Here is a 22,407-nt window from a genome sequence, read left to right as displayed (position 1 = left end):
TATCTATCAATCCTCATGAAATATCGTAAGATGAGATGACTCGATCCTAAAGAGATCTTAAAATGACGCTAGGTTCGATCCTATCTCACAAATTGTACACGTAACTCCAAATCAGATTAATTTCAATATCACAGGCAAGTACATAAGGTTAATCGCGTGGTCAGTGATTTTTGGATATATCTAACTCATATGCATGGGAACTCACTCAAAGACAGACTACACATCTAACCTAATAGGGTTCCAAATTTGTCACACACATGAAACTCGACTACCATAACACCTCAGGAAAAATTAAATGCTTCTATCTACAACAAAACTAATAGATCTACAATTTAAAGAAGAAAGATCTTCTAGCTTTACGAAGATGAGAAAGAAATAAGCTTTTAATGGTACTCAAGTTTTAGATTAGGTTCGATCCCTGGTTGCAGTCAGTCGTTCCAGCATTTCCCCGGTCAGTCACCTTCTCTGTCCAGATACGCCTCACATACTTAGGTCATGGAGACACGGCAGTAGACGTCCCACGATGAAGTTAAGATGCACATTCTAGAGGAATAATCCATCTTGATGTACACTGCGATCACCGGGGTAACTTCTGTCGCGTTCTAGAAGTGCAGGCTGTAACTGAGATGACAAATATTAAGATATATTCACACACACAGAATCACTGAATGTTCTCCTGGATAAATACACTTAACTTGGATCTCCTAAGTTGGAATTTACTCCATAAGAGTGAATAAATAATTTCCACTAAATTCGGCAGAACGGACGTCTGCTCGTATGGCAAAGTTCTCTCCCACGTGGTCACGATGAACAGCAGAGTGACGCCAGAATAACGTAGATCAGAGTCGAGTAGAGTAGAGTACAGCTGAGTAGAGAGCGAATTACATTGAACATGGCTTTTTATATCCTTGGCTTGGGAGGCGTGTAACCTTTTGAAGGCGATCATTGGTTCCCGGGGTCTCTTATAATTGGCTATGACTTCGAGAAGCTTGCTGGTAATCAGGTCGTCCGCGCGTGGCAGGCTAGAAACACAGGCTCGTCATGTGATTTACCTTGCCCTTGGTCGAACGTGGATCAATACATGCCCCTCTGAATAACGAAAAAAAACCTGGTTTGGAGCTCGCTGGCTGCTTCCCAAATGACAAATATAGCTCCCGGCGAACAATAAAACTTTTAATGTTAGCTTGTCGTAAATATTCTCAAGATCACCAAATTTGAAGGGGACAGTATGATATTCTCAGATTTTATGTCCCGATTTTTAGTAACTAGCTAAACTCTAGGTTCCATGTTTAATATTAGATGTACTCTTGAAGATTATTTTTAGGCTGAAGATGCCTTAAATTGAAGGCAAAACATGTCCCATTTAACTGATAGTGTGTTTATGTAATCACTTTAAGTGAAAATAAAAGTATTGAATAGGTGGATAAAAAAACCACCTTTATTGTTTTTGAATTGTAAATTTTCAATACGGACCAAAAATGAGAATTGTAACATGTAATCGCCTTAGAATGTTGACGAGAGAGCTCGCAAGCGAACATGATTGAATTTGTGTAGTGGCAAACTTTTGAGTTGTGTTATTGAAACACTCTCCTAATCTAACTTACCCGTACTATATGTAAAATGAAAACGTATTTCAAGCGCCAGTTGAAATAACTTTCGTGCTATAAATTTATATGAAAGGGCCTTTCCGAAATTTAACTAGATACGAGAAAATATAAAACTTGACCTCTGAAATCAATGATGCACTCTATCTTGAAGTGTGTGCCATTCTAACTTAATTGCAGTATTTAGCTTTAAAATTAAGCGATCATTTACTTCAGCTTTCTTTTTTAAATGTTAAGTACGGCTATCGGACACGTTATTTACGCATGTATTATGAGAACATGCTCTCTTTCATTTCTATTTTTCTTTACGAAAGAGCAGTCGACCGGTGTTAATCAACTCCAATATCGCCTTTGAATGTCGATAAGAGAGCTCGTTTGTGGAAGTAGTGAGGAAACAATATCGAAGATGATCGATCGCATGCAATATAATTACTGGGTGCATAAATGTCAGTAATGGAAAAATCACACACTCTTAATCGCTTGTTATAACGGATGTGTCAGTGATAGGGTTCTCGCTGTAACTGAAGGATCACAGTTCAACATAGGAATTTTGAAGGGACCGAAGAAACTGTCATAACGGGTTTCTTGTTATAGCGGACTTCTGTATGTTTTTTGAAATGCCACTATTCTACTAACCTTGTAGTATATAAAGAGATTTACAGTCCTTCCGTAAAAGAAAATATTTATTATAGGTCCGGTTGTACCATTTGGGTCTTTCACAATTTGGCAGTATAACAGTTGGAAGTACATAATAATCTAGCAAATGTCCGGCTCCATGGCTAAATGGTTAGTGTGCTGTTCTTTGGTCACAGGGGTTCCGGTTTCGATTCCTGGCAGGGTCAGGAATTTTAACCATCATTGGTTAATTTCTTTGGTACTGGGGCTGTGTGTATGTGTTGTCTCCATCATTTCATCCTCATCATGACGCGCAGGTTGCCTAGGGCGTCAAAGAGAGAGACCTGCACCTGGCGAGCAGAACATGTACTCGGACACTCCCGGCACTAAACGTCATACGCCGTTTCATTTCGTTAGCAAGTCGCGCAAAGAACGCCAACATTCGAGATCTAACAATGAAAGCAATATTTATCCACCTAATCGATATTTTTATTTTATGCGGACATGAAGTGGATAGTTTGCAACATGCGAGATGAAAGATAACAGGAAGACGTATTGGCAGGCAGGGTCCACACACACTATGGTTGGCGGTGCAGAATGCAACCCAACAGTTCAGAAAATAACTAAATCGCTACCTGCCGTAGTAATGGGGGGTGAATCAGGTAGGTTGCTCCCTTAAGGACCAAAGTTACATGGCGTGGCCTGTACAGTTAATGATGCCACTTTCAATAAATTTAGGTCGACTGCTGTGTTCTCACATTATTCCCACCATGTTGGGTGTTGATCCTCTTTTTTGGGTACAGTAATGCCACCGGGTGAGTTGAATGTGCGGGTAGGGGTGTGCAGCCGTGAACTTGCATCCAGGAGTGGGTTCGAACCCCACTGTAGGCAGCCCTGTAGATGGTTTACTGTGCTTTCTGATTTTCACACCAGGCAAATGCTGGGGCTGTACATCAAAGCCACGGTTACTTCCTTCCCACTCCTAGGCCTTTCCTATCCCATAGTACCTATCTATGTCGGGAGTGGCGTAAAATAAATTATAAGAAAACCCATTCCTACATAGATGTGGCAAACTCAATTTCTGGTCAAAAATCTTGACTGAAAGAATGTCCTCAAATATTATAAGGATCATGTTATTTTCTGGATAACTAATGTTATATTAATGCATGCCTTGTCTCTTTAATAATGATTGTAGTATTACATGCAGGAAATGAAATGATGACATCTATAGATAGGGACATCTGATAACTTTTGATGCAACTCTGTCTATCCTGACATTACGGCCTGCTATAATGCTATGTAACAGTAGACTTGCATAATGTATGTTTTTGATGAAATCATCTTACTGTGCTTAGTAAGAAGCACAGTGCATCGAAGGTTTGTGACATTCTTGACAAGACTAGGTACACAGAATAGAGGACATAAATTCATGTACAGTTGAGATGTATACCTAACCCATGTATTGTATTTATAAAATGGAATCTCGTTTGTCTTCTAGGGTCTGGCAATAACATTTGTCAGTGATGAAAATGATGCGAAGATCTTAAACGAGGTCCAGGACCGCTTCGATGTTAACATCACAGAATTACCTGATGAAATAGACTTGTCGTCTTACAGTAAGTAAAATGGATTTTTCACTTCGTTGTTGCTGGTAATAGAGTGTGTGTGCCTTCAATCATCCTACAGTAAAATGCCATTTTAATGAATGCCAGTTTAACGCAATGTTCAGAATATTGCAAGCCGTCCACTTCATGACCGTGTCGATGAGTACAATCAACAAATTTATTTGAAAACCACCTAATCGATACTTTATTTTTTGCCTTGGGCAAAATTACGAATACATGTTTCGACCACTTAGTGGTCATCTTCAGCTGTATAAAGATAATTTGAGACGAAAAACATTTGGACAATAGTTTTTAAGATCCCATGGGACATAGTTTTAAGGTTTAATGTGCTTACTGTCCAAATGTTTTTCATCTCAACTATCTTTATACAGCTGAAGATGACCACTAAGTGGTCGAAACATGTTCTGTGTGTGTTAATGTATTTTTATTTTTCCCAAGGCAAAAAATAAAGTATCGATTAGGTGCTTTTTAAATTAATTTGTTGATGTTCAGAATAGCGAAATTATTTTTAGGCTCCTTCCTTTTTCCCTATTTAACACGCTGGCGACTATGAGGCCCGCCGGCGGGTCACGCCAACTCTTTACTTCTGGACGGTGAGACCCGCCGGCGGTCTCGTGACACAATATATGTACTGGAGCCGTATCACGCGCCATTCACAGATTATGCTTTCGTCCTTTCTGGTTCGTCTCTACGTAAGACAAACTAACTTCGTATACAGTGGGACATGCAGAGAGTACATAGGAGCTAGGATAATTAAGAAATGATTCAATATGCTTGTTCCATTTCCTAAATCATTTTCTATAAAGAAAATGTCTACAAATGTAAGAATAGAGACATTCAGGTTAATTCTGTTCAGAAAATCATAAGTATCGGTTGTATTGTGGTTGAATACTAAACAGCATCGTTATTGCAACCTTACCAATTAGTAAACCAAACATTCAAAAGAAAAGCACAAACATCAAGAAGAAAACAAGCACAATACTTACCGAAAGGCAGTAACATAAAATATGAAGCGTGGAGGGCAAAAGCGAGAATAAAAATATAGATTGTCAATCTCTCGTTCTCATCTGCTATGTTTGTGTTCATTCATATCAGAATTGATTATTTTCACCATATTGGTTATTCTTGTCCGTATTAACTTTTATTCAATTTTCTATACAATACTTTCCTGCCTTGTCAATACTTTACATATAATTTGTATTCAATTATCTATAAAATACTTTTCCCGCCTTGTCAATACTTCACATATAATTTATTATACCTAATTTCTGTACATGTTTCGAGAGTCATTTACACTCTTCCCCAGCGGTGCCAAAACATCAATCTTTGGACTTAGTACATTGTAACAGATGTACTTATCAACACAACAGTTACATACGAAAATCTTGAAATTGTTAAAATATTTCTTTATGTTTCAACTTACTTAGTTACTTACTTACTTACATACTATGTCAATTTATTACAGACTTTATATAGAAACGTTCAAATCATAAATGGATATCTGTGTTAACCACATCTTTATGTGCCATCCGAACAATGTCCAACAACATTCCAGCATGATTTAACAAGCACCAGGAGAGCATCTCATTTTATTACCTTGATTGATGATGAAACATCTAACAGTTCTCAGTCAGCTAATGGTTATTTACAGTGGTGTCCAATGGCTTGCATATGACCAACACCACTCAAATAGATTTGCTGATGAACTACGGGATCAACTTCTACCAGTTCCCATTTACTATTGAATTATTAATAATTAGATGTTCTGTGTATATAAATTAATACTTGAAATATTCTCAATGATGAGCATACTCAAGAAGTTATTGTCACGGCCACGAAATTAGGCGGGTCAGAGAAATTACGCTGTTGCCAAGGTTATGTAGCAACTGGCGAAGAAATGCCTAACTGAACACATCATTTCGGAGCGCGAGGCAAGTTGTTCTCTCTGAAGCTGCTGATGTTACTTCATACAATGTATCGAAACAAATTATACTACAAGCTTCGGAAAAGACTGCTGATTCCAGTGGTATAACTATTTTCCATGTAAACCACTTTTAAATAATTATGAAAAATAAAATCTTGAACGAGTAAGTTTAAATCCGTAGAATCATGTATTGAAAATTTCAGTAAGCGGCCAAGTTTTTATTTCTTCAGCCAATCAAATTTTGTCTGCGGAAAAAATGTAAAAAATCGCCTGACTTACATTTTTTATCTGAAACATATTTTCGTGAGTCTTGTAATTTTCCTGGAAAATGGCCCGGAAAGCGATCATGTAAATGTCGCTTGCAGAGGCAGTTCGGGGCGCGCGCACCAGCACAGGCTGCAGGACCCGGTAAATACTTTCGGATTACATATTAATCCGTATCAGTTTTATTACATTATAACTAAATATTTCAATACTGTATATTGTACCGAGTAATATAGAAAAAGAACTACTTTAAAGAATAGGTTTACATTAATTTACAATGAAGTAAGAATCGGTTTCTAGCTTCAAGGCAGTCTTAAGATTTCTTAGTCACTGTCATCACACATCTCACTATCTGACGCGTCGTCATTTACACTGATGATGAATAGCTCCATTCTTTTGTCCCTTACTATTTCCTTGGCCCAATCATCTATTTGAACATTTTCCGCGCGATTGAAGCACTTTTCCCAATCTGCAGCAATCACACGGTCGATGGCTTCTGACATGAGTTTTTCTACGCCCTTTATTTTGAATGTCTTGTTCTTCTCTGCCACTTCTCTCTGCCAAATCAATTCACATTCACTATCCATCTTTAACTGCACTTACAATGCGAACTCAACAACTGCTTGACAGGAAATGACTCGGGTAAGGTGGCCTGGAGCAGATGGGCTTCAGTTTGACAGCACTGCACGATGAGCGTTGCCAATCCATGCTCGGAGGTAAGCGACTCTCGACCATCTGTCGCTTTGCCGTTCCCATATCTGACGACGGCGCAGTTTTCCTCACCCGCCTAATTTGGTGGCCGCTACAATAGTTTTTCAAATTTAATCAGAGTTTCATCCCAGGTTTTTAAATGTAAATTTGTATATATTTGTTTCATTTGTTTGATGTTACGTCAGTTTAGTTATTAGATGTTTTACATTGAGGCTGAAGATGGCCAGCCCCGGCTGAAACTAGTCCCTAATTCTTCTTCTTCTTCTTTTATGACCACATAGGATCACTTTAGTCAGTCCGTCGTTCAGGTCTCTTTGAAGGGATTGTTCGGGCTTTGCGGTCCTCCCAGTACTTCTTCAGACGCTCCGATCTTCGTGCCCTTTCCTCAGTTGAAAATGTGCGTGTTGTTGGTTTGTTTTGTGTAAGGGTAAAGCGGAGGTTTGTATTCTTGAGTTTTGTATTCAATTTTATCTTATTTTTGGTGTCTTCTGTTGTAAGGCCTATTTCTTTCAGATCCTCTCTTACTTCTCTGATCCATTTACATCCTGTTGTGGTATTTTTTGAGACGAGATTGTGTTGTACTAGTTGTTTCAGAAGTCTCGAGTCCTGCATCCTCATGATATGTCCAAAGAATCCCAGTCTCCTCTTACGCATAGTATCTGTAATGGGTTCTAGCTCTTTGTACACGACTTTGTTAGGTATTAACCGCCACTGTCCATCTTTCTGATATTTTTTGTTGATACAGGTTCTTCCAATCCTCCTTTCAATTTTCTGAAGTCTGTCAGTCTTTGATTGTTTATTCAGGTAAAAGAGTGTTTCTGCTGCATATGTAGCTTCTGGTTTTATAACTGTGTTGTAGTGTTTTATTTTTGTATTTATTGATAGACATTTCTTTTTGTAGATATCCCATGTTAATTTTTGTGCTTTAGCTAATCTATTTGTTCTTACTTGGATTGAGATTTTTTCATTTAAGTTATGTGTTATTACTTCTCCAAGATATTTAAACTGAGTTACTATTTTGATTTTATTACCATTTATGGTGACTTCTTTTAGCTGTGTTGGTTTTTGGGGCATAATTTCTATTTTTTCAAATGATATTTTGAGGCCAATTTTATTTGCAATGTTTTGAAGTTCTGATATCTGGGTTTTTGCTTCTTTTATGTCCACTGCTAGTAATGCTAAATCGTCAGCAAAACCCAGGCAATTTGTTTTGATTTTTCGGCCAATCTTTATTTTGGGGGGACATTTTCTAAACCATTCCCTCATTACCATTTCTAGAGCACAGTTAAATAATAGTGGTGAGAGCCCATCTCCCTGCCGTAGTCCAGTTTTAATTTCAAATGTCTCTGATGTTTCACCCCTAAACTTCACTTTTGACTTGGTATTGGTGAGAGTCAATTTTAACATGTTTATTAATTTGGGGTGTAGTCCAAGGTGTCTTAAAATTTTAAACAGAGATTCTCTATGGATGCAATCATAAGCTTTCTTGAAATCTACAAATGTTATCACCATATCTCTGTTTCTTCTCCTGTTATAGTCCATTATCAACTTAAGACTCATGATCTGATCAGGACAGCTCCTCCAGGGTCTGAAACCTCCTTGATATTCTCCTAGTTCTTTCTCAAGTTGTAAACTTATCCTATTAAGGATGATTATTGAAAATATTTTGTATGTTATGTCTAGGAGAGATTCCCCTGTAGTTATTAGGGTCGGTTTTGTCCCCTTTTTTGTGCAGAGGATGAATGAGGGCTGTTGTCCAGTGTTCTGGTAGTTCTTCTTTAATCCAGATAGAGACAAGTTGTTGATGGAGGGCAACTTTTGCTGAGGTTCCTGCATATTTCCAGATTTCCGCAAAGGTCTGATCTTCTCCTGGCGCTTTGTAGTTTTTTAATTTATTCAGAGCTTGGTAGACTTCCTTTATTGTGGGGGGATTGATGTTTTCTGGTGATGTTTTTATCGGGGTGTTGGTGTCCAAATGAAGGAGTTCTGTAGGTTCCTCACAATTTAAAAGCTTGTTGAAATGTTTAGCCAAAATTTCTGCATTGTCTTTATTGTTATGGGCCAGCTTACCATCTTCATCCTTCATCAGTAGGGTCGGGGGTTCATATTTTTGGAGCTGCTTTCTGAAGGTTTTGTAGTAGTCCCTTGATTTAGTTTTACTGAACTGTTCTTCAATTAACTGCAGGGTGTCCTTGTGATGTTGTCTTTTTATTCTTCTTAAGACTTGGGTAGTTTCTTTTCTCTGTTTTACTAGCTTTTGATAGGATATTTCTGTCTTTTGGGACTGATGTAATAGCCATGCCTGATGTCTTTTCTCCACTGTTTCATCACATTCACTGTTCCACCATTGGTGTTTTTTACGTGGTTTAATTGGAGCTAGGTCTTCTGCAATTTGTTTAAGGTTGTGTACTAAGTCTTCAAGTTTGTCTGTGATTTTTATTTTTTCAGTTGCTTTCTGGTAATTTTTGTTGTTGATTAGCTGGGTAGGATCTATTTTTCTTTTAGTTTTAAGGGCTTGCTTTTGTTGTCTCCTGGGGAGTGAGTTTAATTTTAATTTTAACTACGTAGTGATCTGAACCTGTGTCTATTCCTCGGAGGACTTTGACGTTATAGATCTCTTTGTGGTGGTATTTGTCCATGCAGACGTGGTCCAGTTGCCATTCTCCTTTAGTGTAGTCAGGGTGTTTCCATGTTTTGAGTTTTTGAGGTTTCCTCTTAAAACATGTAGATTTTGAGATTAAATTATGGTTTCTACACAGGTCAACTAGTCTCTCTCCATTTTTATTTGTTTTCTTGTGTGCTGGCCATTTTCCGATGATGTCACGGTATTTTCTTTCTCTGCCTAGTTGAGCGTTGAAGTCGTCTATTAATAATTTTATATGGTGTTTGGGAATGTTATCTATGGTCTGGTCCAATAGGTCCCAAAATTCTCCTGTTTCCTCCTGGTCTTTTGAGGAGTTGTTTTTATCATTAGTGGGAGCATGGGCATTTATTATAGTATAGATTTTATTAGATGCCTTTAAGGTGAGCGTTGAGAGTCGTGGAGACTGTGATCTGAATTCTTGAACTGAGTTTATTATTTTAAGGCTGACCAAAAATCCTGTTCCAAATTGTGGGACATTCTTCATCACTCTCTTCCCGGGTATACCTTTATAAAGTCTGTACCCTAATTAATTAATGTAATTTATAATATTACGCATTATAGTATTGAAAGGTGGACCATTACTACATTAATAATTACAATTCAATACGGATCAGGAGCATGAATTTTATAACCTGTGATAAGGGAGTAAACCCCGAAAGAAAATCCTCAGTTGCTTTAGGCTTAGTAGGTCAGCAGATGAGTATATTTGTACTTGCTTTCAACTATATTACAAGCCTCGGATGATATTTTAAAAATAGAAATGGATCTCTCTGACTACAGTTGCACAGTATGATGGTAATGGTGATGTTCGTGCAAGTGTTAGATCAGAGAACAAAACCCGATTTGGAACAATAAATATTTTAACAATGAATTGGAAGGAAAATTAATGAAGTGATTGATCTTATGTAGAGACGAAAACTCGACATCCTGCAAAGTAAAAGGGAAAGGAATGAAGAAACTGTACTGGATCGTAACAGTAAAGAGAAAAGAAGTGGAGTGGAATTTGTAGTGAATCAGAATGTTGAACCAATAGCTGAAAGAATTATAATAATGCACATGCATGGAAGAAAAGGAAAAGTTCCTCAATGAACTGGAAACATATTCTTGGAGATAGAATCATGATAAGAATGGGAGATCTGAATGCTCATGTGGGAACTGATAGAATGTGATATGAGAATGTTTTGGGGCCACATGGGTATGGCGATAGAAATGAAGATGGAGAGAAACTGTTGGACTTTTGTATCAGAAATAACCTGATAATAAAGAACACATTGCATGTGAAGAGGATTAGCCATAAGATCAGCCGATATAGTCGGTATGGACAGTATGGAACACGCATCGATTTTATAACAGACCGGGAATGGGGAAGATACGCCTTGAATACGAAGATAATCCCCAGTGAAAGTATGGAAGGTGATCATATATTATTAATCGTGGAATTAAAACAAGTAAAAATATCTAAAATTGTATTGAAGAAGAAACCAAAGATCAGGATTTTAGAATTGGAGGAGGATAAAAAAATGGCATTCCAAGATTATAAAAAGGAAGTTGCCTAACACAGATAAATGAAGTGGAGAAGAAGAGCGGGACAATTTAAGACAGGCATTTGTGGAAGCAGCAACTGATGTATGCGGAAAAAAAAATCAAAGTTTAAGGGAAACGAGACACTGGTGGACAGAAAAAATAAAAAGTAATAAAAGAAAGGAATAAGGTGAAGAAAGAAAAGGATAAGGAAAAGCATAAAACGTATCATAAAGGGATGGAATGCAAAAGATTGAAACTACAGGTATAGAGGAGTATCAAGGAAGAAAAGGAGAAATGTTGGGGAGAGTTTACCAACAAAATTGAGCAAGATGGTCGAGGAAATCAGAAACTATTACACAGAGTAATGAAATCGACAAGAATAAATCAAGGGGAAAAAATGAAGGCATTGGAGAGGGAAGATGGATGCATAGTACATGACGAAAAGTGTCTTCAGAAGGTGATGGCAAAGTATTTTGAAAAACTTATGAGGATGACTGCTCAGAGGAGGATGGAGATAAGAAAATGGAATTAGATAGAGAAAAAGCAGAGAACCCGATAACATGGTTGGAACCTGAAAGGGCAGTGAAACAATGACCAAAGGTAAAGCAAGTGGAAAAGACGAATTCAATGCTCACATGATTAAAGGCGCCCATAGACGTGCATCATTATTGCGCAAAATGGATTGTACAATATATTGTTAGCTACCCACAGACATACAATATTATTGCACAACAATCGGGTTAGTGCAATAAGTAGGATCGTGTGGAGATAATATTGGTGGTTGTGCAATATATTGTGCAAAAGCGGTCACAGGCGTGGCAATATATAGTCAGTCCATGCCGGTATTTTGTTCGGTGAACACACTTTCCTGTATCACCAAGCTGCTTCACTTCCTTCCAGAAGTTTGTATGCAGAAAACTGATTTTTAAAATAACTTCTTGCTTGTCGACGTTCGGGCGCAGTCGTTTTCACGATATTTGTCAATAAGCCCCTCGTTCTGGTCACCCTTTTTTACGAGATTACTGTAATCTTTTGCTTTTAACGTACCATAGAGCCGGAAAGCTTCCATAAACTTCAAAATAAACTTTTTCATCACCTGCTTGTCTGCCATCACGATGCGTTCTCCCCCATTTGTTGATACCAACTGGCGGGAGGACGCGATATTGCACAATATTGCCAACACTCACCACAGTATTTTGCAATTTACGCAATATATTTCAAACTTTTTTGTACAGTATATTGCACAACCCTTCAATTTTGAATACACACTATAGCCCGCAATTGCGCAATAATATTGCACATCAATGGGCCCCTTAAGGCAGCAGGAAGCATTGGACTACAGTGGCTATACAGAGCCGTCAATGCCATATGGAGGGATGAAATGATACCTGAAGATTGGCAACTAGGAAGCATTGTACCACTGTTCAAAAAAGGAAATAGGAAGATGTGTGAAAATTATGGTGGTATAACTCTATTATCATATGGGCTAAAAATAATGGAGAAAGGCTTAGACAAAAGACTGAGGGATATAATAGAAAAACATTTAGACGAAGAGAAACATTGTTTTGGACCGGATAGATCAACAATAGACTAGATATTTACAGTGCGAATGATTATGGAAAAACATCTGGTAAAGGAACAAGGAAATCGTATTCATATTTTTGGATTTGGAAAAAGCTTTTGATACAGAGAACATGTATGGGAATGCGTACTGAAAAGGAAGTGCAACTGTCACCGTTATTGTTTATTATACAGTGAAACTCTGTTAAGTTTTTCATTGGACTGCAAAAAGAAAACTTCTTCAGCAAGAAACTTCTTAAGAGGGGTAATGCCCAAAAACTTATTCTGTACTTTGAAATATATATGAAAAACACAGCCAACAGATTTCCTTGTTTGTGAACAATACCGAAATAGGCCGATATATAAGAGCTGCGAACAGAAAGCCACAATATAAAAATTCGATTATCACGACAATATTTTTAGAGATCAAGTAAAATAATTGAACATACCGTATTATAAATATATTTGATAAGAGAATGGAACATATTAAGTTATATAAAAACATTGCAAGGTTTGCTTATTTTAGCAGCCAGAACCATTTCCTTCCATGCTTCCCTTTCCACTGCACTTACACTCTCTGCTTCGCAACAAATTGTTTTGAAAACAATGCCGGCTCAATTTTTAAAGCGGTCCAGCCACCCGTTCGACGCGGTGAAAGGTACCCTTAATTTGCATGCGGCTTTCTCCTGCACAATAGTCCCACTGAAATGTATGTTTAAACTTCGCTGCTGTTTAAACCGTATTAGCAGAGCTTGTTCTATTTCATCTTACTTTTCAGACTTAACTTAATATTTGCTGAAGTATTCCCTGCAGAAGCAGATGTATCTTCTTTCTTCGCTATAAAACCGTTCAAAGTAGACGGCGGCATCTGCAGCTCCTTTGCCAAAGCAACACGGGAAAGTGTAGATGACTCCACTTTCCTTATAATCTCCACTTTGTCTTTTATTGTTAGTGCCTTTCGCTTGATCTCTTTCCTCTGAGTTCTGCTCATTTTCACTTAAAAAGTTTGTACGTTGATATTACAAGTACAACTAACTTCACTGACTCCTATTCATACTAATTATGACGCTACACTATGCTTGGCAATCCCCAGCTTAGGCTTACAAGACGCAACGACAAGACGTGTACTACAGTTTGTTAGCATGTGTTTTCTACCTTCCTCACACCCCTGACACCTGCTTCAAGGACAACGGCAGCAAATGGAAAATCTAGCAACTTATTCTTAGAGATTCTTAGAACCTAGGCCTAAATCGCCCCTGCATTCCTACTGGTTGTCACGGCAACGGGCACATTTTCTGGCTGTTTTGCAAGTACCGCATGGCCAAGCCAGTATTGAGTTTATTTTCCCCCTTCAATCTTCTTCATGCTATAGGTAATGAAGAAAAGAAACAGGTTCGAAGTTGCAGAAATGAGTGCATGGAAAAGTATCTGGGGTATTACGTGGGAGTGATAAAGACGCAGTAGCAACGCTAACACATCTAAACGTAAACAGTTTCTTTCGCCGCGAGAATTTTATTTCATGTCTCCTCATCCTTGCGCTACGTTCTAATAATGTGATTATGAGTGACACGATAATTCAATGTTTAGCTCGTATAAAAGTAAAATTAAAAATAACTTTCAATTTTATGCCAACACGTGGTATTGCAATGCCTCTGTGTGCCCCCCACCAACATCTGGTTGGCTATCAACATTCATTCAACTTCGTAAACGATCGGGATCTTTCGGCCGTTTTTTTTGGCGGCATGTGTATCAGTTGGCTGCTGGCAAGTCAGCTGTTTCCTGCATAGAGTCGGGAAGTTGTTTTTATTCACCTCACTAATAATGGACACGGAAAATCTTATCAATTTAGTTCAAAAACTTAATTTCCTCTACGGCAAGACCCTTAAGTATTATTGCAACAACAATGTAAGAGAGAATGCCTGGAAGGAAATAAGCAAGGGAATGAAAAATCAAACAGGTTAGAATATTCAATTTTGTGGCAGATTAACAGTAATGTTGTGGACAAATACACTTAACGGTTTTTTAAATTAATGTTTCGGCCACCGCGATTAATGACTTCACCCTGTCGTGGCCCGCAAATTACTGCATTAAAGTTTTATCAAACCATCCCTTGTGCGCTTTATGTTTCCCACATAGAATCCCGTTCGATTCTATTCCGCTAGATGGAGCGGTGGAGTGGAAATTTCGACTGATGGGTTCGATTCGATTCCACAATTTGAGAGTGAGGATCTGCTGTCCTTGTTGTCATAGCATGACGTCATATGGCCTTGGCAGGCGCGAACATGCGAACGGTCTAACACAGGGTGCAACTTGCGCAGAGACTGGAGGGTTCTAACCATGGGCTGCTTTGAGCGGACGTTTTCTATCTCAAGGGGCTCTAAAATCTGAACTGTTTAACCGGGAAATATATTTACAACAGAACAATTTAAACGGAAAAAATATACATAAATGTTAATGCAACTGATCAAGGGACCAAGAATATCACACTTCTTAGTCGGGAAACCTTCTTATGCAGGAACTTCTTAACCGAGTTTCACTGTATTGATGGATGAAATCATAAAATGTGTAAAACAGAATATCAGTAGTATTATTTGGTATTTGCAGATGTGGTAATTTGGGAAAAGGGAGAAAAGGAAGTACAAAGGAGACTGGACATTTGGAATGAAAATCCAAAGGAGTTTGGAATGGTAATTAGTAAAAAGAAAACTGTAGTCATGCACTGTGGAAAAGAGAAGGAGAAGCCAAGTGAACATAGATGGAGAACGGTTTGAGAATGTAGAACAGTTTACATATCTGGGTTGCATTATTCATGGAAGTAATGAAATCAACCCTGAAATTAACATGCTAAGTAAAGATGGGATAACAAAGTACCCAAGAGAACAAAATTAGCATTATATAAACAGTATTTCATACCTATTGTAACTAGAAACACTGGTAACTAATAAGAGACAAGATAGTAAGATGCAAGCAGAAGAAATGAAATTTTTAAGAACATCGTTTTAAAAGACAGGAAGATATAGAATTGAAAATATTAAAATCAGAGAAGAGCTAAATTTAGAACCGTAAGTACAGAACATACGGAAAACAAGAGTGAGATGGTTCGGACATGTGAAAAGAATGCGAAAGTAACGGGTAGCAAGAAGGGAATTAGAAAGAGAAGTTAAGGGAAAGAGACCAGTTGGAAGACCGAGGAAAAGGTGGATGGACCAGATTTGGAAGGACATAAAGAAGCTGGACTGGATGTGGCGGAAGTAATGGAGCAGGAAAAATGGAAGGACAGAAAGGAGTGAAGGAGGCGACTGGAGTGGGACGTTGATGATGATTATTATTATTATTATTATTATTATTATTATTATTATTATTATTATTATTATTATTATTATTATTATTATTATTATTATTATGGTGATGACGACAAAGTGATGTGCCAGAATCTGTGTTAAATTCTAGTACAGTGGTTGCCTGACTGCTTTGAATATTTGTTTGTGTCTGGGAGTGTCCACGAGAAAACTCGACTTTTTCAAAGTAGAAAGTTGGGGACATAATGAACCGGCAATTTGAGATGCTGAAAACTTCTTGCAAGTACCTGTACTTCATATCATTTCTTCATGTATATATTTGTATCCTAATTTTCCTTTCATTTAATAAATACAGTATTAAGGTTTTTTTATCTGTGAATTCATGTTCAAATGTAGATTATTCAACAGGTTTTGCACACGGTAAGTTCTTAAGAATTGAATCTCAGTACCTATAACAAAATTTCAATATAACAAATTAAATTCTGAGGTTTCCAAAATTTTATTATACTGGTATTTCACTGTATGAAGAAACCAGAATTGAAAGAGCTTTTTTCTGTTAGTTTTCTTTGTAAAACCACCTTTCTGTTGCATAGTCTTCTTTTACGTGTTAACATACCGATGCTATGATCATGTTAAAGATTGCCATACTTAACGATGACGTGACATGGTCAATGATTAACCCACCGTTTAAGTCAGGTTTATATGGCCTGTAGTACTACCAGTGTGTCGCCAGAGGGCAAGGTACTTGCTACTTCACTACTAAGTGGTAAAATTGGTTCTAAATTACAGCTCATTGGGCACTCTCCTTCAATGCCTTCAGCTTGCAGGATCGGGTACTGGCTTGGTTTGATGTTTCTCTGATAGTTCAGCTTCTTTGTGGGTTTTTTAGTCCTTGTTAGATTATTTTGCATTATCTGCAAAGGTAGTTCCAAAAATTTAGGTAAGAACTTGCATGGATAAATTTTATATACCATTATTACTGCCTGTAAAAGATTGTTAAGATTGTACCCTATAATCCCAAATACTAATAGCACTTTCTTCCCCAAATTATCGGTTCTAAATCGTGGGTGTCGGTTGTATTCAACCCATTCATTAGATTTGAATACGGTTACAGTACTACATGTAAACGGGCTTTCAAGTCTTAGTGCGTTTTACTTGCGTTCTAGAAAACAAGATTGATTTTTTTTTTTCTCAATATGGTTACAGTGGCGGCATGTAAATGCGAAATGCAAGGTAATGAAATACGGTAAATCAAAGAATGTGGGTAAATATGCGGTACACATGAAAGCCGCTGCTGCGGATGCTTGATATCATTTGTTTCACAAGTGTTGCTGGCATGCTGGATGCTCGAATAGCTTATCTCGTGGAATATCGTAATTTGTGAGAGATGAGACTGTTGGTTATGGAAGTCTACCTCGCTCACATTTGAGTTCCGCATCTGACCCGTGAAAATGCTGTCTCGATAGAAAGCGATGGGTTCAATACGGCGTCTGCGGTCGTTTACTGTGCATGAGCAACTTAAAGTTGTAAGTGAAGCTGAAATATACATTATTCATATACGGATATCATGGCAGAAAGCACGGTATTGATGAATCGTGTATTTGTGATTGGCAGGAGAAGGGAAAACTTCCGAAAAGTAAAGGCAGTCGCAGAGCGTTCTGCGGGTGGAGTTCAGTGTTTTCAGTAATTGATGACTCCACAAATTTGTGATGGAATAACGTGAGTTAGGATATGGTGTTTCTAGTGAAATGTGTCAATTGAGAGCACTAGAGATCTCAAAAGAACTCAAAACACAGGGTTTTACTGCAAGCCGTGGATGGATCCGAAGCTTTTATCCAAGAAAGGGATTGTGCATTCGGAGACGTTCGTCTATTTCACGCCTCCCCGGGGCATATGAAGAAAACTTAACGGCCTTTCAGCATCACATTATTCATTTGAGAAAGAAAAATTCTTATTTGCTGTCGTAAATTGGGAATGCTGACCAGACACCTGTCTATATTGAAATGCCGTTGGAAAATACAGTGGATACGAAGGGTCTAAAAGTGTAACTATCAGAACAGGTGGTAACAAAAAGCAACTATGCATGGTAATGTTGTGCATGTTACCGGGTTGAACCAAACTCCTCCATATGTCGTTTTGAAAGGAAAACGCTTCCGAAAGGAAACTTGCCGTCCGGTGTTATTGTTGGAACACGAGTCCGGCTGGATGGACAGTGCGTTAGTTGAGGAGTGGGTGAAGTGCGTTTAGCAACGTCGCCCGCAAGCTTTGTTACAAAAACGATACATGCTTGTGTTGAACAGTTACCGAGGACATATAACTGACGCCGTAAACGATATGAGGAGGAAAGGAAAACCGATCTTGCGGTAATTCCCGGAGCACTTACTTCTATTCTGCAGCCGTTGGATGTGTGTGTGAACCGGCCTTTCAAAACTGCAATGAAAAAGTTGTACACCGAATGGATGTCTGATGGTGATCGCGTGTTAACACCAACGGAATGAGTGAAGAGGTCTGAAGTGGGGCAGCTGAATCAAGACCGCATGGGTGCACATTCCCAACGATTTAGTGTCCTAAAGCTTTAAGAAATGTGGAATTTCAAATTCAGTGGACGGTAGTGAAGATGACTATTTGTGGAAGGATGCCAGCGACGAAACTTCCTATGATGGTGAATTGTGAATAATCTGAGTATTGGACCAATTTTATTTATGATTTTTGTGATTTTATTAATTGTAAGCTGTTTGAATTTATATTTGAAGAAAATTAAATAGATATGCAGGTTATTTGATTTTTTATTTTTTGCCGTATTTTGCCGTTTCAAATTTAGGGTGCAGGTCTTACTCGGTGGTGGGTGGTATTCGGGATTATACGCTATTTAACCAAATTTAACTGAAAATGACTACTTTTTGATAACAGAATTGTTTGAATGCCTATATCTCAAATCACTTCGTAAACTACAGAGCTTGATTTGGGTTCAAACTGTATGAAATTTGATATTTTTACTCTACCAGCTCTTTAAGATATATTTTGAAAAAAGTGAGGGAAGGTAAATTTTTTAATGTTTTTCCAATGTCAAGTGGCATGCCATTGTTGGAAGCTTGGATTTTACATAACAGGCCCAACACTAATAACATATCGAAAATCGAAACTTACCAAAATTTTACTGGACTGTTTTTCAAAGGATTGGACCCCTTAGTTTTCCCACTCTGATTAATGTTAACGGGATGATTGCCCAGTTGTACTTGCTCTTTAGACAATAATCACCACCGCCACTCCTGCTTTAGCCCTGAAGAATTATCTGAACGTTAGGGGGAATATGTCAGCTGTTCGAGGTGTTGAAACTTTATTTTCTGAAATGCCTTTCTGCATATTGGCTGGTCAGTTTCGTGTAGGTTAAGTTTACTTACCTTCTGGGTTTTACGCATACCAAGTCTTTCCCTGTTTTGAAGAACTTTCCTATTAAGATACTATTTTTCTCCTAGATATCATTTTCCTCCATGTTCCTAAGATTTGGTTGCGATGTATAACTCAAAGAGTTCCTGCTACCATGATCACGATAAGTCGAGTAAAAGTATTAGTTTGGTTAGAGAAATTGTTTCGTTCTTTTGATTTGTTTATAGTGATGTACTGCCTGAAAAGGAAAGTACTTGTGTTTATTAATTTTTTATTATTATTATTATTATTATTAATGTTATTTTTTTTTGCAGTTGAAGGACGCTGAAATACTGTGCTTGCTGGCTTCGTACCTTCTTTTCTTGTAAGTATTTGTAACATTTTTATCATTTTAAATTCGCGTATCAGTTGATTCCACTTGTTAATCTTATGCATGCCTGGTCTCACAGTGCTCGTGCCTTGTACCAGTTTTTGCTTTAGGAATTCCTAAATGTATCTAGTTGCATTTTCTCTGTTTTAGAAATTAAGTTATATAGCGTTTAGCCAAGAGCCAATTCTATACATGGATTATTTGATTATCAAACAGTTTAGTTGAATCAACAACATGCTGGTTATTTTCATTCTTCTACAGTAAAATAAATTCCCGTAGTTTTTGACATTCTGAATTGTGGAAAAGTAATGTCATATTTTGTAGATTTTGCTTCTCTAATGTCTACGTGAATGTTCTGCAGCTTATGTGTACACTGCCACTGTTTTACTTCACCTTTTCAATACTACCATTGGTTACTACTTACAAACTCTTTTATTCTTCTGTCATTAGTGAAATTATGGCTGCCTGCAAGTTGAGTGACGAAGCGGTGTGCATCATGTCCTTGTGGACATGATAGGAAAGCTCTTGCTTTTTCCTGGATTCGTCGAAAATTCATCTTCTCTTTGTTGTGCTGGCATACCACTCGCTTTAAAATTATCTGTTTTAGGCCGCGGGGCATTTCTTTGATCAAGCTCCGTCGGAGAAGCTCAGGTTGGATAAGTGACTTTCCCAAGGCTATGATAAATTCACGTCTTGTAATAGGTTGGGAGTCATTTCAGCTTGTTAGAAAGATGTGCCATTTAAGGCAGCGATGTCAAAAATGGCAAAAAATATGACCATTGGCCATCGTATTGTTCTCCGTCCTGTGGAATAGGTAGACACTTTCTGATAAAGTCATGTGATGCATAGTCGACAGCAAAATGACAGATTTCTTCTTCTTTGGTACATAAGAGTAGTTTGTTGGTTGAAACCGAAAAGTGAGGAGCCAACTTTCTTTTTGTTATGAGGAAGAAATTCAGATGGTATTTGTCTTTTATTTCTCCTCAATGTTCGGACGTAAGTTAGGCCTCTTTTCTTCAGTTCATCGGCTAACTCTACCGAGGAGAACCAATTATCAACCGTGATGTTTCTATTTGTCTTTTCTGTTGGCTTCACGAGTCGTAACACATGTTGTGTAGGCACAGAAATCTTTCCACTGCTGACTTACACCTTCCTTCCCCACGTACACATGAGCATTGACTAAATAATGCATTTTTGCATCTGCCAGAATCATTATTTTTATACCATATATCTGTTCGGTTTGGATGGGGGGTACGTTTTGAACGAGCATCTTCCTCGAAATGGTGCCAACATTTAATCAATTGTTAGGTACTCACTAGGGCTATAATTGTTTTGACAATTGAACACAAACTTCCGAATATTTCAGACACAGCCACAAGTTTGCCATTTTTTTTTCTGTGTTCCCTCGTATCTTTACAGTCAAACCTAAGAGAAGGAAGCAGAAATAACAACCGCTTTAGAGTCATTGTTGCTGGAAATATGTCTCTACCAGTGCCATCATGCGCGTATAATCCTTCCAAATCTTCATGTCCACTTTTGAAAACCCCAGCTAAATACAAAAGAGCAAGGAATGCCCTAATCTCCTGATTATTTGTTTCCTTCACAAATGGTGCTTTTTGCAGGCAAGAGTAGCCATTCATTCTCCATGCTATTTCTTGGTTTGTGTACTCTACAATGGAATTTAACTTGTTAAAAATAAAGACTGAGGTAAACGATATCTTAATTTTTATGTTACATACGGAAATTAAGTAAGAATATAATACACCTGAAGATATGGCAGTGTCCATCACTGAATTCAGAGGATGGTTCATATCTTCTCACATCTAGTTAAATTTTGGAAAGGCTATTTACATGTAAATTTTTAGCGAGGAGGTTATCATTTCTCTACATGTGTTTCAAATGTTTTCATGATACATATATGGTTAGGTTAGGTGACTCCGTTAGAAGAAGAAAACTGAAGTGTTTAACACAGAAACCTCTCCGAATCCAAGTCAATGGCTTTTTTCTCTACGAATCTTGTGCGAAAACTCGAGGGTTGTCTTGCATTCACGGCCTAACAGTAAGTTAATGGATACCACTGGCATCTACCGCAGTAACTACTCTGCTTCTTTTCACCTGCACGCACACACAAAACTCGTTGACAATAAACGACCGCCTCTTTATTATACATCGCTAGCCGCGATAACCGGTTGTACAAGGCCTGTGTGCAACGTTACTGGATCTAAGGAAATAGTGAAGAGAGAGTGACGTTCCATTAGCCTCTACAAAAAGTTTCTCAAATCTGCAGAATGGCATCAAAAAATGCTAGCCTTCGAATTCTTAGACAGGCCGGCTACTCAGTGGCAGAATTATAAAGAGTCATTGTACTTGAAGCTTAGTAAAATTAAGTTTTATAGACAGCAGGAATATTTTCGTGATGGATAGTCGTACTGTAAAAATACGTGGTAAAAGGTATTGCCGGCAATTTTTCAACGAGTTCTTTTCTATATTATGATGCCAATTTTGAGTTAATGGTTATTAAACACTCGGAAATGTGAAGTAATTGTACAGCCGCAAGAAAATACGGCGTAGGCCTAACTAAAGCCAATATTTGACGTTAGCGTGAAGGCAAAGAGCTAAAAATATGCGTACTGTACAAAAAAATGCATTCAATGGTCCGCAACAAGGACGCTTTAAAGAATTCGAAGATGAAATTGTTAGGTATGTGCACGAAAATCGCAAGGGCGAAATGCCCATACCGTGACGCAATAAACTCGTTCGTTGACTTTCAACGTCCGCGATTGTAGGCCTATACATCGCTAGGCGGCAACCGTGACGTGCGTGTAGAGGTAGCCGGTTTTATCTGGCGCTAAGTAAAAGTAACAGTTTTATAGACAGCAA

The 22,407-nt window shown here is 37.9% G+C and overlaps 1 protein-coding gene across 2 annotated transcripts in view; it reads left to right on the top strand.

Annotated features, from left to right (window-relative positions):
• Hel25E (ATP-dependent RNA helicase 25E) overlaps positions 1 to 22,407 on the top strand; it is a 156,250-nt gene that overhangs the window by 116,769 nt on the left and 17,074 nt on the right. For both annotated transcript variants that reach the window (XM_067144991.2, XM_067144992.2), the window contains exons 9-10: positions 3,718 to 3,835; positions 19,472 to 19,521. In XM_067144991.2, the coding sequence (XP_067001092.1) occupies positions 3,718 to 3,835; positions 19,472 to 19,485 (132 nt within the window). In that variant the 3' untranslated portion in view covers positions 19,486 to 19,521. The remainder of the gene's footprint in view (positions 1 to 3,717; positions 3,836 to 19,471; positions 19,522 to 22,407) is intronic.

Source organism: Anabrus simplex, chromosome 4, assembly GCF_040414725.1.
Source record: "Anabrus simplex isolate iqAnaSimp1 chromosome 4, ASM4041472v1, whole genome shotgun sequence".
Lineage (NCBI taxonomy): Eukaryota > Metazoa > Arthropoda > Insecta > Orthoptera > Tettigoniidae > Anabrus > Anabrus simplex.
Note: the sequence above shows the minus strand (reverse complement) of the source record. Positions and strands in the feature narration are given on the sequence as shown.